The sequence below is a fragment of the Sus scrofa genome, chromosome 16 (genome assembly GCF_000003025.6).
Source record: "Sus scrofa isolate TJ Tabasco breed Duroc chromosome 16, Sscrofa11.1, whole genome shotgun sequence".
NCBI lineage: Eukaryota > Metazoa > Chordata > Mammalia > Artiodactyla > Suidae > Sus > Sus scrofa.
In genome coordinates, this window is record NC_010458.4 from 56,020,645 (window position 1) to 56,043,887 (window position 23,243).

At 41.8% G+C, this 23,243-nt stretch overlaps 1 protein-coding gene across 1 annotated transcript in view; it reads right to left on the bottom strand.

Annotated features, from left to right (window-relative positions):
* The window catches only part of TENM2 (teneurin transmembrane protein 2), a 3,459,878-nt gene that overhangs the window by 396,372 nt on the left and 3,040,263 nt on the right, over positions 1–23,243 (bottom strand). The window contains 1 exon segment of the mRNA XM_021076712.1: positions 15,668–15,877. Coding sequence (XP_020932371.1) covers positions 15,668–15,877 — 210 coding nt within the window.

The window sequence follows — 23,243 nt, forward strand, 5'->3', positions numbered from 1 at the left end:
GTCTTAAGCAGGCAGAGTGGGAGTGGGGTGGGTGGTGGCGGGGCACCCCAGGGAGATGGAAAAGGTCATTGAGATGAAAATAACCTTGGGAACTTGGAAAGAGTGTTCCATTACCACAGACGGGAAGAAAACACAGTATCCAATCAGATGGAACAGATTGAAATGCGATTCCATTCAAGTGTGAATGCCACCGAATGCACTGTGGAATTATTTGGGGAGCTGGCACAAAGGAGCCCTGTCCCCACCCTTCAGTCCATGGCTGGACATCAATACAACTGAAAAGAAGGGGTTTGTAAGGTCATAATTTGCACACATGCATCTTTGTAAATCTTGAGTGAGGGTGAAGGATGGGAAAATGTGATAAAGATACATTAGGGGTCTTTCTGCAAAGAGGCACTGACAGTTCTGCTGAGGTGTTAAAATATGCTACACCATTAGTTTTTTTTTCTTTTTTTTCTTTTAAGTGAAGGGATGCAAAGTCGGCCTTTGGAGTAGAAGAGGGAAGGAAAAAGGACGATTGATCATTGCCTTTATTGTTAGCTTCCCATGGTTGAGTGTTCACTGATAGAATTGGTTCAACTCCAAGATCCTGTCTTAGAAACAATTATTATTTTCCACTAAAATACAACTCTGGCAGAAAAACATTAATTTAAGTGATAACTGCCTAAATGCTTCGGTATCAAAAATGCCTTCAAATCTTTGGATTTTTACATGCACCAGAGAGGAATAAAGATAATAAGCAAAAGAAATCATAAAACAAAAGATGTGATAGAAAATGACAAAAGAGAAGGCTGAGGGCCTCGGAGGAATCAGGGGAAAGGCTAGTGCTGCAACTTTAAAGCAACCCACAAAATACTTTTTCTATACTTTACTAGTTACTTCAGATTGTAGAGTTGAAGTGTTAACTGTAGTGGTGTTCTGTGTTTGCTTTTTGGCTTTTTAACCACCCACACTGCACTATTCCGTCCATCAGAAATGCCTTCTTGATCCTTTACCTCCTCTACAATGGGATGAAGAAAACAGACCATGAGCCAGGGTCTGCCTTACTTTCTTTCTTTTTTTTTTTTTGTCTTTTTTTGTCTTTTTGTTGTTGTTGTTCTTGTTGTTGTTGCTATTTCTTGGGTCGCTCCCGCGGCATATGGAGATTCCCAGGCTAGGGGTCCAATCGGAGCTGTAGCCACCGGCCCACACCAGAGCCACAGCAACGCGGGATCCGAGCCGTGTCTGCAACCTACACCACAGCTCATGGCAATGCCGGATCGTTAACCCACTGAGCAAGGGCAGGGACCGAACCCGCAACCTCATGGTTCCTAGTCGGATTCGTTAACCACTGCGCCACGACGGGAACTCCTGCCTTACTTTCTTAGAGACCAATTTTGGAAATTGAAAATACCCTCTGCACATCTTTCCTCTATCCTTTGACTTCATTCCTATTTATCTGCTCATTCACCTAGTATTGATTGAGCATCTGCTCTGTGCCAAACACTGTGCTAGCTAAATGCTCAAAGTAATAAAATGGGACACAGAAAAACATGGTTCTTTTCTTCAAAGATCTTAAATCCAATGTTGAGTGCAGTCAGATGATGAGCTCAATACTAGAGGTGGCATATAACCCAGATCAGATAGACCAGAAGGCTTCCTAGAGGAAAAAACACTATGTGCAAATACTCTTCAGCACGAGTATGCCACATCCAGGAACTATGTATGGAGTGGGGTGAATGGTGAAAGACAGGGTTAGTGATATACACTGTAGCCCTTTCTGATATGCTAAAAGGTACAGGCTCTATCTCAGGGATAAGGGCATTCCAACAAAGAGTTTTATGCAGCAGAGAGACTTGTTCAGATACACATCTTATGAAAACTCTGCTAATTGAATTGTGGGAAAGAATTGGATAACAGAGACTACAAAAGGAAGAATCAATTAGAACCAATTAGATCTCCAGGCCAAAGATAATAGTAATTTGAGTGAGGGTAGTGGTAGCAGTGATATAAAAATATTTGAGTCAGATTTGATAGGATTTGGCAATTTGTTCTACATAGAACTGAGGAATGGGAAAGATGGTTTCTAGGTTTCTGGGTTGAGCCACTTACTGGAGGATGGGGCATGCACTGAGATGAGGAATTCCAGAGATGAATCAGGTGCAAAGAATATGTTTGGAATTAAATGGGTTGAATTTTTTGAGATGCATGTCAGAACTGTTGCATTTGAAATGTCTATTGGACATCCTTGTGAAAATATCCAGGGGACATTTAGGTATACTGGGTTAGAGGGTCATAAACTCAGAGTAATTTTAGTTATGAGTGCTGTTGATCGCCCAAGGGAGAGTGTATAAAGAATAAAGGAAAGGGGGCCTGGGCTTATAGACACCCTGACATTTAAGGTATAAACAGAGAAGGAGGCATCCATAGGAAGATACCAGTGGCCAGAAACATAGGAATGAGAATGAAAAAGAATGTGCAACAATAGATGCCAAAAGAAAGAACATTTTAAAGAGGAAGGAGCAATAAAGAATGGAAATGTAAGCTGTGGCAAGAAGTGTTTATTAAATTTCACAAAGAGGGGGTTATTTGTGAATGCAGTAAAGCAGTCCCCAAGTAAGCAAAAGCAATAGTTTGCAGAGTATGTGGGAAGTGAGAAAGTAGAAAGAGAGGGCAGGCAACTCTTTCAGGGAATTTTTCAAGGAGAGGAGCAATTCCGCACATATTTAAATCCTGTTCGCAAACATCCTCCAGAGAGGACCCTTGATATAGGGAGAAAGTGTAACCAGATGGGATCTAGAATACAGCGGAGGGAGGTAAGAAGGGTGATGCTCTTTCAAACTTCACAGAAAGAAGACAGAAGGCATTGAGCTCAACTCTCACCGAATATCTAATAGTTCCATCCCAATTTGTGTTCTGCTGTGGGTGAATTGTATCCCTCCAAAAGATATGCTGAAAATCTTAACCCCTGGTACCTGTGAAAATGACCTTATTGGGAAATAGGGTCTTTGTAGATGTAGTGAAAACGAGGTTATATTGGGTAAGGGTGACCTCTAAATTTAATCATTCATTTCTTTATAAAGAGAGAGAGAGAGAGATTTGGGGGCCCAGAGACACATACAGGGAGAAGATGGCCCCAAGAAGATGCAGACAGGGATTGAGTAATGCTCCTACCAACAAGGAATGCCAAGGATTTCCAGCAACCATGAGAAGTGAGGAGACACAATGAGTAATATTCCCTAGAATCTTTGAAAGGAGTACGGACTAGCCAATACCTTGATTTTGGACTGCTAGCCTCTAGAACTCTGAGAGAATATTATCTCCATTGTCTTAAACTACTCAGTCTATGGTACCTTGTCATGGTAGCCCTAGGAAACTGATACAGATGCAAAAGGTAGGCTAGCTCTCCAGGTTATCACAGTCCCACCAAAAACTTATCATTCGAAGCAACTATCTCAAAAGCATTCTCAACTCAGGAAAGGGAAGCTATTAAAAAGAATGAAGAAAGAAATATTTCATAGATAAGGAAGACAATAGATTGGGCAAACATGCAGCTTTTCTCACATGCCCCAGGCTGCCTTTTTTGTTCTTTCTAACCATGACCAAGCTCATACCCACAATTAAAGATGGTCTTGGATCTAACAACATCACAATGATCTTCAGTCCACTAGCCCAAGTCGGAAGGCTGAACTGGGGATGCAGCCACCCTTATGGTGCCCTAGTCTACCACTGCCCTTTTGAAGTTGGATCAACAAGGATGTCTTAGCTCATCTCAACCTGTACCAAGTGCTAAATGATACAAAAAGACCAAAGAAACGACCCTTGTCGTGAAGTGGTGACAATTTAATATTGACACAAGTGACTTACATGCATGAAATACCAAGAGAATATTATAAGTCAGAATGTAATGAGGTGCTAAATTGAATAAGGCTGACTTTAAGATTTGTGCAATTCTGACTATGTCTGGAATTGGGCTGAGTGGGTTGGGGCAGCTTTGGGGAAATGGTGGGACCTTTGCATCGAGGGATACTGGTTTAGTAATCAGGAGGAAGAGTAATGAGGGTATCTTCTATGTCTCATGCCATCTGAAGCCTGGGATTTTTCTGCAAGGCTGGGGGCTGGGGTGGGATCAAGCTCTAAAACCCTAGCAACTCTGCAGGGCTCCCTAATCAACAGCAGCAGATACAGACATATCTACAGATTGGGTGAAAATGCTCGGGTGCCCAACCATTTAAGTTCACATCACCTGGTGTCACTCCAAAAACACAGCCTCTCATTAATACACATTTGTGGAATGAAAATACCTTTGGTAATATTAAAAAGCTACAATTTGGGGGGTTCTAACAATGTATTAAGTGTTTTGCATGACTGATCTCTTGTACTTTATATAGATTGTTTTCTTTTTGTCAGAAGAAAAAAAATGCACATAGTTTAAAGAATTGAAGAGTTCTGCAAGGTTTGCTTTGAAAATAGCAATTCTTCTCCATCACTACCAATTTTTTTCTTTCCCAGAGGCAACCACATGTACCTTTTTGTTTTTTTTTTTTTTAGCTGATTATTTCGGTATTTATCTCCAGGTCTATAAATAACATGTTCTGCTGCTATTTCTTGCATTTTCAATTTTAGGCATTACCTAGTAACTTCTCACTAGAGAAATACAGATCTAGGCTTTTTCTTCTACCTGCTCCATGCACATATGTACTTTTCATCTCCCCATCCTTCTAATATAATGATTGCTTAGATCACTATTCAGTGTTTAAGAGCTGAGCCATGTAGTACATTATAACTATTTTTAATTTCTTGAATATATATATTTTGGGAGTTGTGTTTAAAAAGTTTACTGAAATTTCCATATATTTATCATGCTAGAGACTTGATTTCTTTGTTCCTATTGTATTGCTTATTCCCTGTGTACCCTTGAGCCAGTACTTAACCTCTCTGTGTCACAATATTTGCATCTGTAAAACAGGATGATCAGACCAACCCACAGCATAATGATCTCAATGCCCTCCAGCCAAAACACCATTAGGAACACAATATGGTCAAACAAAGTTGGATTTACTAACTCACTGCCAAGGAGGGAGAAAATACACAGTGGGGTGCCAATGGGGTGCTTGGCAGGCAGGTGGGTATTAGAAAGGGCTGTGCTCAGTGACTTTAGGGATGGCCCAAAGAAACAAATTCACTTTACATTTGGTGCTGACAGTGTGGATAATCCTACAATGGGGTACCTCAATATATTTTACCTGTAGGAAGATCAGACTAGAACAGGCTAACACTGCACTTGGTTAAAAAAAACAAAAACAGGCTAACACTACACTTGGTTAAAGAAAACAAAAACAAAAACAAAAACACTCCCTTAAGCCTGGAGAGGGGATTGTTCTGTGCTTTTGTATTTGGGATAGTGATCTTGTTTCTGCCCGTGTTTAGGTGAGATTATGAAGTGGTCTTGCTTTCATCTTACTTCACTTTATCCTAGCAACAGAGTGGCCTTGATGAATGTTGATGTTCAGTAGATTGTTTAGGTTCAAGGAAAGAACATCATGACCTAGCTGGGGATGCCAGGTTAGCTCCTTGCAGCACCCAGTCCTAGATGTTAGCATCGGGCCAGTTCCCAGCATCCAGGGGTGATTTTCTTGTTCTCATTGGTAAAAGGATGAAATGAGCTGCCATCTGTAAAAACCATTAGCACAATGGCTATCATAGAATAAACCCTTAAAAGTGTTTGTTGCATGACACTCAAAGCACAGGCAACCAAAGGATAAAAATAGGTAAGTGGGACAACGTCAAAATTAAAAACGATTGCCTATCAAAGGACACCCAAGAGAGTGAAAAAGCAACCTCCAAAATGTGAGAAAACATTTGCAAATCATATTTCTTTTTTTTTTTTTTTGTCTTTTTGTCTTTTTTTTTGTTGTTGTTGTTCCTATTTCTTGGGCTGCTCCCGCGGCATATGGAGGTTCCCAGGCTAGGGGTCTAATCGGAGCTGTAGCCACCGGCCTACGCCAGAGCCACAGCAATGCAGAATCCGAGCCGCGTCTGCAACCTACACCACAGCTCATGGCAACGCCGGATCGTTAACCCACTGAGCAAGGGCAGGGACCGAACCCGCAACCTCATGGTTCCTAGTCGGATTCGTTAACCACTGCGCCACGACGGGAACTCCGCAAATCATATTTCTAGTAAGTAATTGATATCAAGAGTATGGACAGGCCTCAGAGATATTGTGGATTTGGTTCCAGAATACCACAATGAAGCAAGCATTGCAATAAAGCAAGTCACATGAATTTTTTTTTGTTTATGCATTGAAAGTTAATGATAACACTATGCTATAATCTATTAACTGTGCAATGGCCTTATGTCTAAAAAAACAATGTAAATACCTTAATTAAAAAATACTTCCTTGGAGTTCCCATCGTGGCTCAGTGGTTAAACGAATCTGACTAGGAACCGTGAGGTTGCGGGTTTGATCCCTGGCCTTGCTCAGTGGGTTAAGGATCTGGCGTTGCCGTGAGCTGTGGTGTAGGTTGCAGATGCGGCTTGGATTTGGCATTGCTGTGGCTCTGGCGTAGGCTGGTGGCTACAGCTCAGATTAGACCCCTAGCCTGGGAACCTCCATATGCTGCAGGAGCGGCCCTAGAAAATGCAAAAAGACAAAGAAAAAAAAAATACTTCCTTGCTAAAAGATGCTAACTTTTAGCTATCATCTGAGCCTTCAGCGAGTCATAATAATAACAGCAAAGATCCGTGATCAGGGATCATTATATCAAGTAAAATAATAATGAAAAACTGAAATATTGCAAGAATTTAAAAACATGACACAGAGTCAAGGAGTGAGGAAATCCTGGTGGAAAGCGGCATCAAAAGACTTGGTTGATTCGGGGTTGCCACAAACCTTCTATTTGTAAAAAAGACATAGTATCTGTGAAGCGTAATAAAATCAAGGCACAATAAAATGGGATATGCATGTATATAAACAACTCCTACGACTCAACAACAACAACACAACAGACAATCTGATTAAAAAGTGGGCAAAGAACCTGAATAAACATTTCTCCAAAGAAGATAGACAAATGGGGCCAATAAGTATGTGAAAAGATGCTCAACATCACTAATCATTAGGTAAATGCGCATCAAAACCACTTCACATGCATTATGATGGCTAATACAAAAAAAAAAAAAACAAAAAAAACAAAAAAAAACTGCACAGAGAATAACAAGTCTTAATAAGATATAGAGAAATTGTAACCCTTGTTGCATTGCTGGTGGTGATGTAAAATGGTGTAGCCACTGCAGAAAAAGCTATGGCAAGTCCTCAAAAAATTAAGCGTAGAATTACTACATGATTCAGTGATTCCACTTCTGGGTACACATCCAAAAGAAGTCAGAGCGGGCACTCTAACAGATATTTTTACACTGAAGAGGTATTTGTGCACCAATGTTCATAGTAGCATTAGCCACAATAGCCAAAAGGTGGAAACAACCCAAGTGTCCATTGACTGAAGAATTAACTCATAAAATGTGGTATATAGATACAAATTAGCATTACCCTTAAAAAGGGAAGAAATTCTGACACATAGCACAACATGGATAAATCTTGAAGACATTAAGTGAAATAAGCCAGTCAATAAGACAAACATTGTGTCATTCCACTTATAGGAAATACCTAGAATAGTCAGATTCATAGAGACAGAAAATAAAAGGGTCGTTGCCAGGGGTTTGGATGGGATGGTGAGTGAGTGTTTAATGGGTAGAGAGTTTCTACTGTAGAAGATGAAACTGTTTGGGGGATGGGTGGTCGTGACAGCTGCACAGCAATGTGAATGTGCTTCATGCCATAGAATGGTTCATTTAAAAAATGGTGAAGGAGCCATGGATTTGGTTCCAGAACACCACAATGAAGCAAGCATTGCAATAAAACAAGTCACATGTTGCTGTGATGCAACAGGATCTGTGGCATCTTGGGAGCACTGGGATGCAGGTCTGATCCCCACCAGCACAGTGTGTTAGGGATCTGGAGTTGCCACAGCTGTGGCTTAGGTCGCAGCTGCAGCTTGGATCTGATCCCTGGCCCAGGAATTCCATAGGCCATAGGGCAGCCAAAAAAAGAGAAAAAAAAAGATAAAAATGGTACATTCATGTTATGTGTATTTTACCACAATGCATTTGCTAAAGTAAAAAATAAGATCAAACCTCATCTCTGTTGCATTGACATCCAAGATATTTAGTTGCATCAAAATATCCTTTAGTATTCATGCCAACTTTAGGAGTTGTAGACTTTTATTATTGTTTTACAGATTAAAAAGAAAGCCAAGGCATAGATGAAGTGAGTCGTTTGTGATGAGTGTTAGAAAGTGGCTAAGCTATGATTTAGATCCAAGTACTATAGACTTCAGAGCCCACACTCTTCAGAACACAGTTATTCTTAATTTTCATTTTTTTGGGGGGGGGGGGCTAAGACCTTCACCAGGGCCGGGGTTATAGCTTTTGTTGATACTGCCAATTGGTAAAAGAAATCTATTCTTTTCATTCAGTAGCACATAGAGACAACTCTATCCAGAGACTGGGACTATATTTTAAAATAGCTATTTAATACTATTCAAGAATCTGGTTAGAATTAAATACAGTCTTTTAAGAAAAACTGGGAGAAGCTGAAGCTCTGGGTAAAAAACGTTAGGGCAGGAAACTGTTAAGATGTCATATATAGCTCCCAGGACATCTTGTATGTACCATGAAGCCAGGGACAGAGCTGGAGAGGAAGAATGTACACAATGCTTATCGACCTTGGGAATTTTGTCAATAGCAAGGTTATTTGCTGAGAAGGAACATTTCGGTGCTGTATGTCACTTCCATGCTGCGCATCTCTGAAGGAATTACCTGTCCATCTTGCCTGTGTGCTCATTTGCACTGTGGTACAGAAGAGTGGTCCCAACCCTAGTCGGGCTAGAAATTGCTGAGCCTACAAACTACTTCTCTGTGTGTGTGTGTGTGTGTATGCATTATAAGAAGGTACAAATGAAAAAAGGAAAGGGTCCAACCTTTCTTTAGCAGTGGCAAAAGAGCCCCTGAGAACCATCAATTTCCAGTCTCCAGGAGCAAGCCAGGCCGAGGCTCTCTGGGAGCCCAGGTCAGTGGCACAGGTGCTATGCTTTTCCTGCTTGCTGGGATGGACGTCAACATGTTCAGTCAAGTGTCCTAAGCCGCCAAACCATGCTCCTCACTTCTGCAGGGCATCTGCAAGGAGCTCCTTGGCATGGCCACATAGGTCTTTAGCAACAGTCTGGGGCAGGGGCGGGGGGTGAAATCCACACTCTGTAGGAAGACAACGTAGGAGGCTGTAAGTGTGGGGATAGTCTTGTCCAGCTGGAGGCAAGGAACTTATACCCATGGAATATTACAGCAGGAAGGGGGAGTTTAGAGACCTTTCTGGCCAATGCCTGACCTTGATGGGTAGGGAAACTGAGGCACAAGACTGCTTATTAATGATCATGCTGTGAGTCAGGGACAGAGCATAGAGAACCTAAGTTCTTCAGGTTCAACTGTAGAGCTTTCCCATACATTCATGCTGCCAGAGCTTGCCAAGCCAAAAGAATCATCTGGAGGGAGGAGAGAAGGGACCGTTCCAAGCTCCTCTTGAACCTCTTTAACCAGAATCTTCAGGGAAAGAGTCGGGGATGTGTTTGTCAAACAGTGAAGGTGAAGAGTACTTGGTGATGCTCTGTCAGTTTTTTCCCAACCTTTAAAAAAAGTATGACTTATGCCCCTTAATGCAATCTTTTCATTGTCTTCTGTTTCTCGCAATAAGCCACACAAGTATTTCAGAGGCTAATACTTAATGGAGGGGTGGGGAGAAAATTGCCTGGAATTAGGCAGCTCAGATTTGAAACCCAACTCCTTCATTTCCCAGATCTGTGACTTTGGGTGAGTTACTCAACTTCTTCCTGACATGGTTTTCTCATCAATAGAATGGTTATGATGGTAACCTTTGCTGCTCTGGGATGTGGAGGGGGTTAAATGCAAGTAAATGAAGGAAGGTATATAAAGCACTTAGCATAAGAGCTGGTATGGAGGGAGAGGATCTCAGGCTGAGAGCCAAACCCATGTGGCTCTGCATTTAGGGCAAGCCAGCCCTCCCCAGCCTTGAGACGATACCTAGGACTTGTCCCAGCAGTTGGTGTGCCAGGAATCCCTCTGGAGGAGAGGCAGCCAAACCTCTGCCTGGCACCAGAGGGTGTTACAGGTAGCTCTGAACATCTGACATCCAAGTTGATGGGGAATAACTGGGAGCCAAGCGGCTCAGGCACAAAACAAATTCAAATTGGGAAAGGGAACATTTGACCTCAATTCCCTGACCCCCCCATCAAGAGTGAAGAATGAAATCTCTCCCAGACAGGGGAGGCTCCCAGCCGGGGCTCCCACTGGGTCCTTTACTTTGCCTCTGCCACTGCTTGTCACAATACATATAAAAAATATTTTTCAAGATCTGCTCATTTAAAGATGAACTACAAAGTTCTAAAGACAGACCAAACCAAACAAAACAAATAAGTACATTGAGTATGCGTTGAAAAATAATTATATTCCCCTGAGCTGGGATGGTCTAATCTGCCTTCCTTCCCCATCATTATCCATGTTTTTCATTCATACTTGATGAAAAGCATTACATTTAACAGTTACTGAAGGCATTAATTAATTCATTTATTTAATAAATACTTATTAAGCATCTACTATGGAGCTGACATCGGGAATCGTACAGTGGAGGTTTCTGCATAATGAAGTGAACAGCCTAGGAAGAACAGACTCAAGTTAAAATGCGGTACCTTAGGAGAGATGGGATAAACAGCCTCACAATGTACAATGACTTTGAAAAGAAAATGAGTTCGTATTATCAGTATGGTCCAAGAATCAATGTGCATAAGAATTGCTGTGAGCTATTCAGGAAATCCTAAACTAAATTAAATTACAGTGGGCATAATCTGTTTAAAGAGGCAAGAACATTTATAACATATTAGAGGAAAAAATTCTTCCCCAAACCTAAAATATATAAGGGGAAGACATCTCATTCACTTAAAAAAATTCTGGGCATCCTGCTTCCTCCTCATCCCAAATCCAGCCCTGTGGATGGTGGGAGGGGCCAAATGAGTGATGCTGTCCTGGGGAAGTGCTTTAGTCTTCATTTCTAACCTCTCAGTGGCTGTCATGACACATTTGTAACAAGGAACATCTGCATTTCAGGTTCTGGGTAGCGACTATCACCCCCAAAGTTGGCTAATTCCCGTAAACATCAGTTACGAGCAATGATATTTCAGCTTTATTGTCTATGGGACATACAGTTTCTATGGTCCTTTCTAGAACTAAGGTTTATCTATGGCTCATGTCAAGTTTTGCCCTTGGACTTGTACGATTTTTGAACATTCGTAGATTTTTTTTTTTTCCCCACTGAAAATACTTTATGGTTTGTGTGGGGGGAAGTTATAAGAAACTTTGACAGGATATTATTTAGCATATCATGGCATGCAGCAGAGAACTGGTCATCTGGAATACACCTGTGATCTCCTTTACGAAGAAATCTCTTTCTGTCCTCACGATAGGGATTCACAGCATTTCCCCGAAGCAGTCAGTTGATTTGTTTTTAATCTCACAGAGGTTGTGCATCTTGTTCTTTCTCTTTTTGCTTTGGTTTCTAGGATGCTTTGAAACACATTTTCAATCTTAAATAATAGAACAGGGTTTTATATATATGAACCTATATGTATGCTTCTCCCCCCTAGATTTTTCCTTTATCCTTATTGTGTCATCTAATTATAGCCTTCTAGGTTTTCTTTTAAATTGCTATAAGCTGTCACAAATTATAGGAAAGAGGTAAGAAAAGGAATAAATGGATGGATGGGTGAATGACTGACTGAATGAATGAGTGAATGGTATTTGCTTTTCAACGCCAGATAAATAAGAACATTATTAAATTAGGCCACTGAATTCTTGAATCACTCTAGGGAGCCTGAAGCTTGCTGGTTTTAAAGTACTACGTTTTTTAGAATTAACCAACACATTCAACACATTGCTTTTTTAAAAAAAAGGATTGGGTACCTTCAATGTGCTTAATTAAAAACCAAGACTCTCTAGCAGGGACAGCTCCTTTGCCATGTAGGACTGATGGAAAGGGTCCTGGCAGAGGCATACTGGTTACATTGCTTCTGTACTCTTTGATGTTACTAATGAGTATTCCAGGCACCTTTATTTAGACTTTCAAGAAAACAGAAACTCAGCCTTTTAGAGTAGAGGAGGTAAGCCAATGTGTTTAGATTATGATGTGGCTGCCTGGGGAATTTTCTGTCTCATATGCTGATAGCAAAGTTCAAACCCTATTCCGATTTGGAAGGTAGTCTTATTCGTCCACCTGTAGGAGCCTCCATTATGCTGCAGTTGGGAATCCAGATTTTTTTTCCAGATGAGTTATTTCATAGGATTTGAAATTATGCTGCTCTATAGAAGAGATGTCTCTGGAGCTGACCCACCCTGGCAGAAGGTCAGAACACAGGATGAGTCACTTGCCGGAGCTCAGCTACCTGGAAGAAAACGCTTGAATGGAAGGGAAATGCTACTCTTCTCAGCCTCTCACTAGCTGTACCTGGGTATCTGCACGATTGGCATAGATTGAAGGTTAGAGCAATTTGGCTGCAAAAGTGCCAAGGTTTTAGTACCGTCCACTAAAAAATGCACTACAGTCATAGAAAATAATGACAGTGGAGCCATAACGGTAAAGTTTTGTTGTTGCTTTTAGGAGGTCTTCATGTTGTCAAAAACGTTTTAGTTGTGTAGTTTATGTCCAGTTTGTCTCTTTAGAACAGGGGGTCTTTGGGCAGGAAATGAGTGCACCTTCTCTTGTAATGATGGGCTTCACTAATGTCAAGTCATAACAGCAACAATAAGACAGAAGGAAATAATTTTTTACTGTCATGCATGGGCTGAATGTGTCAGAAGGGGTTTTATCTCACCTAAGAAAGAGACAGAGACCAAACTGGGACCAGATCTTCAAAGCACAAGGTTATTGCCATGAGACCAACCTAAAAAATTCTGTGTTATTAACCAGCTAGACATAACATAACCAATCTCATAGTTGCTTTGTTTGTGCCTCAATATCTACAGAAAAAATCCAGCCCCTTTCATCAAACTCAATTCAGAATACTCAGGCATAGCTCTGCACTTTGCATCTTCTGTGTCAAACTCTATTTTCAATCCTTTATGTCAAATTTAAATTCATGGCAACTGCATTCAGATCTTGATAGAATCCCCGATTTGCCCTGGACCCCAAATCCATTCCACCACACGCACATGCATGCATGTGCGCGCACACACACACACACACATGAGCACACACATATTGGAACTTATTGCAACTTGATTTACTCTCACTTTAGCCCTAAGCCAGAGTCAAGAATTTTGACTGACTGCTGGTTGGCCAGAGTTTTAACTGGTTCTCAGATAAACAACCCTGCTGAAAACAAGGATACTACACATGGGGGCTTTCCCCTCTCAGATGAAGAAATCCTATCAGCATAGCTCTTGTGTGGGATGAAAATGGCCCCTCAAATTTTCTGTGGTATTTTCCCCTGTTACCGATGCTTAAATCACTATCAATCCTAAGTGAGCTGAACAAATTGGTGTGAGTGATGAAAAATGGATAAGTTTGATTCTGAACACACACATCTGTTGTGTCCACCAAAATGAGGTCTTGATTAGGCAGAAAATCAACAAAAATGCCTTATCAACAACTTACAATGTGATACAACATCTGAAAGAAAAGAAATCACTCACAGCGTTATCACTAAGAAAATATTCTAGATAGCCTTGCGATACGAACTGACCCTCTTGTGGAAATCACCTTGGCTTGGGTATACATATATGCATAAAAGGATATAGTTTTTAAAAGCTCATTTTCTTGCTAATAATCATCTGTTTTTAAAAAGCTATCAGCAGGTGCACCTCATTTCAAAAGCCTCTTGTCCTTTATAATACAATATTCATCACGATTACATAGTATGAAATAAAAAGCAGCAAAACATAAGTGAAGATAGTTCAATTAAATGCAACATAATCTCTGCAGCAAAAAGAGAAAAAGGGTTCTGTAGCTAAAATCAGGTTCCGATGAAAGAAAAAAGGAAATATATTTCCACATATTTTTAATTATATAGAATTTCCTCAAACATGATTTTTCATAATATATTCCATTAAGTTAACATCATATTTGAAGAAAGAGCATTTTCCGATTTCATTTTAAGCCTGATTTTGAGCAATTACAGTGTCATTGTTCCGCGGTAGAAAGGTTGAATTCATTTACTGTGTGGTTATGCTAGTTATGATTGATGTCTCTTTTCCAAATGATAAACCAATCACCCCAATGATGTAATGTCATTTTAAGAGTGCCATAATCACATTTCTCTCAAACTAGAAGCTCTGATGAGTTCTAATAAAGATTTATGGTAGATTAAAGGCCTTCATAATATCAACAATGGATTGCTCATTTGATGAGAGATTTGATTAGGTAATTTTTTTTTGAAAAAGAATATGAGTTTACTAAATACATTGGGCCTGGCTTTGAAGAAGGGTATGGGCCATCAGAAGTAGCAGTCCATCATTCCATCTCCTGAATAAATCATCTTGAATGCATTTAGGAGGTCCTCTCTAATTGCAGAGGTTGAGGCCTTTGGTGGCATACACTCCAGGATGGGGCCAGAACACAGTCTCAATCAAGGAACACTCTTGGCATGGAATACTCTGGACTCTTTTCAATGGGATAGGCTAATGAACACCATAAGTGGCCAACTCTAAAGATAACCCCAAAGCCTCCAGGTCGGGAGCAATTAATTTCTGCAAATGTGTCTCCTTGGGCCCTGGGTACTTAACCCTAGATGTGGCCCAATCATGTGCCTGGTGAACATGTCATTGGCAGCAGAAATCAAAATAAGCCTGGGACACGTCCACCTAAGATTTAGGGATCTTGGAGCTGAGGCAGGTGCCACAAAATCTTCTGAAGTGGGATAGAAAACTGTAACCAGTCCCTCTGCTCTGTGACTGTAAAAACCACAGTGAAAACCGAGGATTTGGAGGCCATATTTATCACGGTACCACTTGGTCAGCTCATTAAATCCAAGGGGAGTGGGACAAGTTGAGGGTTAGAGGAAATGTCTCCCCCCTCCTGCCCCGCCACTTCGCAAGACATTCAGCATTCGAGTCAAGGGGACACATTTTAAGCACAAGATCATCTAAATGAGCAAGGAAGAAAAAGTCAGAAGCCAACGATAAAAAACTCCCCCCAAAACCAAAACATCTGAGAGGTGCACAGATTGGGCACTCAAGGGTGTCCGGGGTCACTTGACTAGGAGCAGAATTGCTGTAACACAAAATTCATCATTCTCTGCACTTCACCTTTGAGACCTGCACATTCTCACGTGCAGCAGCAGGCAAATGTCTGCCACGAATGGAGGCCCAAACCTTGTTCAGAGAAGCAAAACCTACTCAGCAACTGTGACCTTCCACAAACACACCTCGGGACCGCAATGCTGCTCAACGACACACTTCACTGCGAAGCTCCCCCACACCACCTCCTCCCCAGCCCTCATTTTAGAGCTGCCATTCTGCAGAAGACTCCAGAATGTCACACACACGCACTCAGACACGACAGTTTCCTTACCACTGCTGGAGGCTTGCTGGGGCCCTGAGCATGCTCTGAGCAGGTAGGAATTGGGAGAGAACTCCTCATCGGGGTTGGTGTCCATGATTTGATGGGAGGTGTTGCTGTCTAGCAATGGCATCTGGCAGCTAACTGGTGGAGGATTATGGGAGCTAGGCAGCTGAGCAGATGGGAGGAGGCTAGACGAGGATGTAGGTGGAATGGGACGACCTGGGAAAGAGGACAGAGGGGTCAAAGGTCAGCAATGAGTGTCCATGAGAGCATCCAGAGAAAGTTACATTGAAACCACTTCACAATACAAATAGCCGAAAAGAAAGAAAGAAAGAAAGAAATGCTTCAGGTGCATTTTTTCAAGTGGTTTGATGTTTCTCCAAATGTTCAAGTTTATACATTTAGCTGCATATTTCAGAAAAAGGGCATGAGTGGAAATACCCATCTACACAGCTGAAATGGAATCAGGAAAACATCCGCTTCCTTTCCTCTCTCCTGCGCTTGTCCTGATCGAAGTTCCCATCATCTCTCACTGGACGATCTCTCCTTGCCATTCCCCCTATTTCCACTCTTGCCACACACCCACCTTCCTCCTTTGCCCTCCTCCTTTCTCTACAGCAGCCAGAATGCTACTTTAATGACAGAAATAGGTCGTATGACTTTCCCAACTGGCATCCTCCAAGGCCTCCCACTGCCTGTAGAAAGATACCCAAACTCCTTAAGATGCTCTGCATGTCTTGGCTACTCTGGCTCTAGGTGCCTCTCCCAGCTTGGCTAGGGCAGCATTTCTCACCACTTCTCCACTTGCCCCTTATTCTCCAGCGGATGTGGCCATCTTTATCTCTGTTGCTGGAACACATCACATCGTCTTCAATCTTTACACTTCCTGTTCCCTCCTTATAGAATAATTTCCTTCACTTGCCACCTCGCTGATATTCATAAGCCTGCTTCTTCTCTTCATTCAAGACCTCCCTGTATGCCTTCTTGAAAACTGTCCCCCCCCCATCTGCTCTATCCTACTAGCTTGTTCACGTTACTTTACAGCCCTTATTACTATCTGAAGATGGACATGCCTATTTATTTTATTCACCCCTGTATTCTCAATCTCTTCCTAACAAATTGCACCTGTTGAATGAATGAACAGATCAATAAGGTAGCATGAAACAAAATTAGTTAAGTTTGGGGAAAAGAATGAGGGGAGGCATGGCGTTCCCATCGTGACGCAGCAGAAACGAATCTGACTAGGAACCATGAGGTTGCAGGTTCAACCCTGGCCTCGCTCAGTGGGTTCAGTGGGTTAAAGATCTGGTGTTTCCGTGAGCTGTGGTGAAGGTCACAGACTTGGCTCAGATCTGGCATTGCCAGTGCTGTGGCGTAGGCCAGCAGCTGTATCTCCGATTAGACCCCTAGCCTGGGAACTTCCATATGCCGAAGGTGCGGCCCTAAAGAGACAAATAAATAAATAAATAAGTAAATAAATAAAAAATGAGGGGAAGCAAACAGGGCAAAATGTTTGTGTCTCAAAGAACTGGCCAATGCTACCACTCTCTCCAACCAGGCAGGGATTTTTTTGGAGGGGATACCATGGCACCAGGGGAGCATTCCTACAAAGGCAAGCCACACCAGGAACTTGGGAGGAACAGACAGCCTGGCAGGAGGTGGGCAGTGTCCTGGTGCTGGCCTTGGGAGGAGAAGCTTTCCTCCCACATGGAGGGCTCCTGAAGCCACTCCTCTCCCATGCCAGGGAGCTCCTGGCAGCCGAATGGCCAAGTGAAGAGAACCACCATGTGGACTGTCACCTGATTCAGCGTTACACCTTGGGTGCCTCACAATTGCTTGCCTGCTGGTTTATTCATCCGGGAAGCTCAGAAAAATGAGAAGCAGCCCAGAGGATATGCTCTAAATCTGGGGGTGTGGAGCAAACAGTAAGGTGTTAAGAAAGCAAACTCAAGAATCAGTTTGCTTTTCGGTGTACTACATACCTGGAGACATTTTTGGACATCTTAAAAGGATGTTTATTTTTGTCATCGTTTTTATAATTGTGTTACCTGGTCAGTTCCTCAGGGCATTGAAATTTTTTTTGGTCTGTTTTGGTTTGGTTTGATCTTTTTTGGTCACACCTGTGGCAAGTGGAAGTTCCCATGCCAGGGATCAAACCTGAGCCACAGCAGTGACAATGCAGAGTCCTTAACTCACTGAGCCACCAGGGAACTCCTTTTTTTGCATTAAATGTTATTGCAAGATCATTTTGAATCATTATAATGTATAAGTGCCTCCTAAATGCATTCTGCCAGATTCTGACGATACATACATAAGCAAGACATTATCCCTTGCCCTCTGAGCTTCCAGTCTAGTGGGAGAGGCAGACAGTAAAACCGGTAATTTCCAAACCACATGATAAGGAATAGGGTGGTAGCACATAAGGGCATGGTTCTGGGGAGCCCAGAAAAGGGATGCTTGCTTCAGCCTGGCCAGGCGGAGGTAGAGGTGGAGAGTCAACAGGATTCCCGGGAAAGGGGACACCCAGGCAATCTTCCACAAAAGAGGAAAGGGATTCCCAGCGAGAGGAAATACAAGGAACAACTGCAAGGAGGCATCAAACCACTAGCCTGTTACCCTTTGTGAGGGTGAGAGCAGCAGAAAGAGACAGGAAATAAGGTGGCACTTAAAGCTTAACTGTTAGGGGCTCCTGTCCAGTAACACATTCGAAGAAGAATCCTCCCTGAAACAGGTCAATGGATGAATGAAGTTTGAGTTGAAAAGTTCAATTCATTCTTAAGTGTTTGGGAGCCACATAAGGTACGATATTTTTGCCAGATGCTCTGGCAATGGTAGACTGACTACATTAGAGTTTCCTCACATTTAATCAATACCTTCTCCCACAAGCTTTCCTCTAAAGACAATATTATCATCATTATCACTATTTTAACTGCCCATATTTTTGCACAATGGCTATCTACACTCACAGTGCCAGTCACTGTGCATATGTTATCTTGTCTAACTCTGAAAACAATCCTACGAGGTTCAAATTATTATGATTCCCACTTTGTAGATGAGTAAACTGAGGCACAGTGAAGTGAGAGTGCACACCTGGCAAGTGACAGGGGCCAGGTTTGTCTCCTCCAAAATCCACACTCTTATCAGTCTGCGTGTGTTTGCCCAACCTGAATGGTGACAAAGAAGGTGACAGACCAGGAGAGGAGGTGACTGACAGGAAGTTATATTGCAGTTCTCCATCTCCCAATCCCAAGGCACTCTCAAGATTTCAAGTAGGAAACATTTCTTTGAATAACCGTTTACAGCAGCTATCATCTGGCAGAGTTCAAAGCTTTTCTCGTAATTGTGTTATGAAGTTCAAAGTGGCTCCCTCATAGCAATGTTACCCTCCCCCTCCTTCAAGGCTCTTGGGTGCAGAGGTGTCCTGACCAGGGCACTGTGAAGTTGGCATCGACGTCCACTTAGCAGTGAGGCTCTGGCAGGAACAGATTTTAACTCACAATCAAAAGGCTTTAAAGTTTGTATTATTGAAGCATATCTGAAACTGCATGTTGAAGAACAAGGATGGCTGGGAGCCAATTTTTAAATTCCTTTGAGTGACTGAGGTGGAACTGAAGTTCAGGTGCAATTTTCCAGGAGCCTGATAGGATAGTTGCTGTGAAATCATTCTTTACATGAACTTTTTGAAATTTTGTTCAGCATGAATTCATTTCATATAGTACAGACAGAATTGCTTTTTAATTTATACAAATACAGACAATGGAAGAGCCATCCTAACACAGTGAAAGCACTGGGGTTATTCCAGTGCATTGGAATATATGTCACAGAATTGTCTAATTCCTGTTATTTCCCTGCCCCCTTAAAATCCATGCTTTGGAAGCTCCTTAATCTCTCTAGCTTGTACCTACTTGGGCAATTTCTCCAGTTCCTAGATCTGCCCTTAATCAAATTGTATGCTGTTTTCTATTTGCTCTGTCATTTGCTAATTTTGTTCACTTAGGCTACATTTTTCCCCATGACTATTACAACTGACAGAGACCATCTGTACAGACACAAACAGGTTCCAAAGTACAGGGGAGAAAGCTGGAACTTATACAGGCTCACTTTACAGACCATGATTTCTTACTAGAACACTTAGTGTGTGATGGGCATGTAACCAAGAGCTAAGTACTGAGACGGTTCCTACTTTATGCACAGTGGCGGCCCCTTGAATCTTGAACTATTTTTGAACTTTCATTTTGAGAAGATACTGAGTCCCCAGCAAACATACAGAAAAATACGCTTAATCAATCAATCTGTTAAAAAAAAATCAAGAGGAAATAAGCAAAGGCAGCAATATGTCATTCATTAAACTCATATGGTCTTAAATAAATGTGGGTGTGTATGTGTGTGTGTTTTCCAAGATCCCCATATAAATCAAAGTCTAAATAAAAATCTGTGATTGGATTCCCCATGACCTAATTCAAATTTTGCTAATCTATTTCTTTCCAAATGAATAAGATTTTGTCAACCCATAAAATTTTTCTGGTTGAAAGACCTATAGCCAGACAAAACATGCTAACTCTGATAGACTGGTAGTGGTTGTTTGAAATGCTGTGTTAAGACAGATTCTGAGGACTCCTTGGGTTCAATGGGAAATGTGGTATCATTGATCAGAAAAATCAAGGACAAGGAATAAGGGAAAGGTAGCAGATGCATAAAGTGTGTTTGCCATCCATGCTCCAGGCCTTTATTCATCATCTGTTTCAGTTGTACCTGAAAACTTTAATCTACACCATCTGTGGTTGAAGTCACATTGCTTTAACTCCCATTGTTTCAATTACAGCTCTATTTTTCTTCTTAACCTGATTTGGATCCAGATTTAGTTCTCCCACCCAAGATTAAAGGGCTACAATCTCCTCTCCATCCCCAAAGCAGTAAATATCATCCATGAAATTACCGCTCTGCCCAACTGGTGTTAATATATTCACTAATTTATGATAGAGGGCATGTTGCAGATCAATTCCCCAAATTCACTTAAAACCAGTTCCTTTTTCATTCAAAAGATTAATGGCACGCTGATATTAAAATGTTCTGTGTAGACATTGCATAATTGATCTATGTAGTGACAGGGTGTCAGGATATCTGGTGGAGCAGACAGACAGCTGGGAGATAGTCAAAACAAACAAATAGCATTAGGGGGAATTACATATAAAATAATAAGTTAAATGACCTCATTATCAATTATACACATGATTTTGCTTTGTGCTAAGAACGAAGCTAAGTGTTTTACATGCACTTTTTTAACATTCGCAACTTTCGGAGTTCCCATTGTGGCGCAGCAGGGTTTGACCTCTAGCCTTACTCAGGGGGTTAAGGATTCTGCATTGTTGTGATGTAGGTCACAGGCACAGCTTGGATCCAGTGTTGCTGTGGTGTAGGCGCACTCCTAGCTCTGATTCGACTCCTAGCCTGGGAACCTCCCTATGCATTCGGTGAGAACTTAAAAAGCAAAAAATAAAAAAATAAAATAAAATAAACCTTCACAACTTTACTATGAATGATGTCCTATTATCATCCCCATTCGTAAGTGAAGAAACTGAGGCTGAGATGGACTAACCTTCCTTGACACTGGACTGTTCACAAGCAGCAGAACCAGCTAGGATTTGAAGCCAGGCATTTTGACCCAAGCCTTGCAGGATTCCTTCTACTCTTTCCCACCTTAGAGAAGACTGGTTGCTTAAAAATGACCAAGGTGTGAACCCCAAACTCATTGCTCTATTCTGGAAAGCACCATCAAAGCCATCCAAGGGAAGGTAATTAACCAAGGACAGAAACAAGGCTCCCCCTGGAAGGAGCCACAGAAATCACTCACACAATAAAAGATTTGTAAAGAAAGAAAGCACTTAAGTCAAAAAAACAGGAAATCCTCTGTGGCTCTGTAAGTTCAAGGACTTAATAAAAAATATGGCTTTTGTGTTAAAACTGAGTATGGCAAAAGGACTGTGTGAACAATGGCAAAACAGTTGGTTAGAGAATTTAAGCATTTGTCCTAATGATATTTCACAATGCTTGCTGTTGATTCAGATGTCGAACTCTATTATCCATTTTCCTTAAATGTTTGGGGTTTATGAATCCCCTATTTTTGATGGAGTGAAAAGTGAGGCAAGTGAATATGTGTGTAACTAGAAATAATTTTTGTGCCTGAGATTTGGCCTTCCTTTTGTTTGTAAGTGATGAATAATTGAGGAAAGTAGGAAGAATCTGCTCCTTTCTCTGGAGTTCCACAACAACGTCATTAAGGAAGGTGCATCAGATCTTTCCAGTTCTCCCTCGCCCTGCACATGGAACTTGCAGAGGGCCGTGTGATGGGACATTCCTCTTCAAGGTATACTGGGCTCAGTGAGGTACTGAGGCATTACAGCCATGGCTGCCACCGCATATGATACAAGGTACCCTGACAACAGCTCTAGCCAGACTCCCTACATCCAACTGAAGGAATGTGGATGAAGCTACTGCACATCTTTGGCCTATTTTATACGCTAAGTACCAGGCTGGGGGATTTTTCCCATACCCTCCACAATTACAATGACACTGCCTGGAGACTCAGGGATGTTCATAACACATCCAAGATCTGAACCTAAGTTTATGTTTTGTTAAAGCTACAATGGGCTCTTCTTAAACCAGAAGATGGCTTACTCTCAAATTCACCTATGAATTGGCTTCATCATGCAACTCCTGTCATTCTCATTTGGCCCAAATGAAACTATGGACTCCGATGGAGGTGACCATCCAGTGGTCTTTTGCAAATGTTATTTCTGCCTTCCTGGCTTCAGGATTCCTGTCTCTGTCCTGTCCAATCCATCCTTAGTTTCTCAGCCGATCTGCTCTTATCTATACCCCAAAGCCCAAGTGGGGAATGGAGAAGGCACAGACTTTGGAGCCAGGCTACTGAGCTTTGCCACTTTCTGTGTGAGTTTAAGCAACTAAGATCTCTGGGCTTCTCTGATGATACTAATACTGATTTAGACTGACTTCACATGTTGTTGTAAAGATGGGATATAATGTATGTAAGGCTGTGTTTGACACATAGTATGTGTGGTAGACCAGAGGAACCTAATGATTCTTGCAGCTGATTGGTTCCAGTGGGTTCACGAGCACCTACTGTGTGCATGGGCAGTGCTGTGTGTGATGGGGGTCTATCATTCTTTCCTCTTGGTGGTGTGTCTGGGAGATGGTAACTCTGGAACAATGCAGCCATCTTGCCACTCAAGGGGAGAGGCTTCCTAAGAAAGGAGGCTACAGGGAGGAAAGCAGAGGTGTGAGATTCAGGGGGAGATAGTCAGATGACATTGTCGGGGTACCTGGATTCAGCCAGGCCTAACATGCTACTATTGCTAAACTTCTCACACAGGATACATCGCACAGGATACATAAACCAATTCATTCTCCACCCAACACTCTTTGTTTTTCCTTTAAGCCAGCTTGAGTTGGTTTTTGTCACTCAGAACCAAAAGCATCCTGCCTAAAACTGATTACCAAGCAAAAGTGAGAAAATGACTTGGCCAGGGCCATACAGTCATTTAGGGGAAGACCTAGAATAGATTTC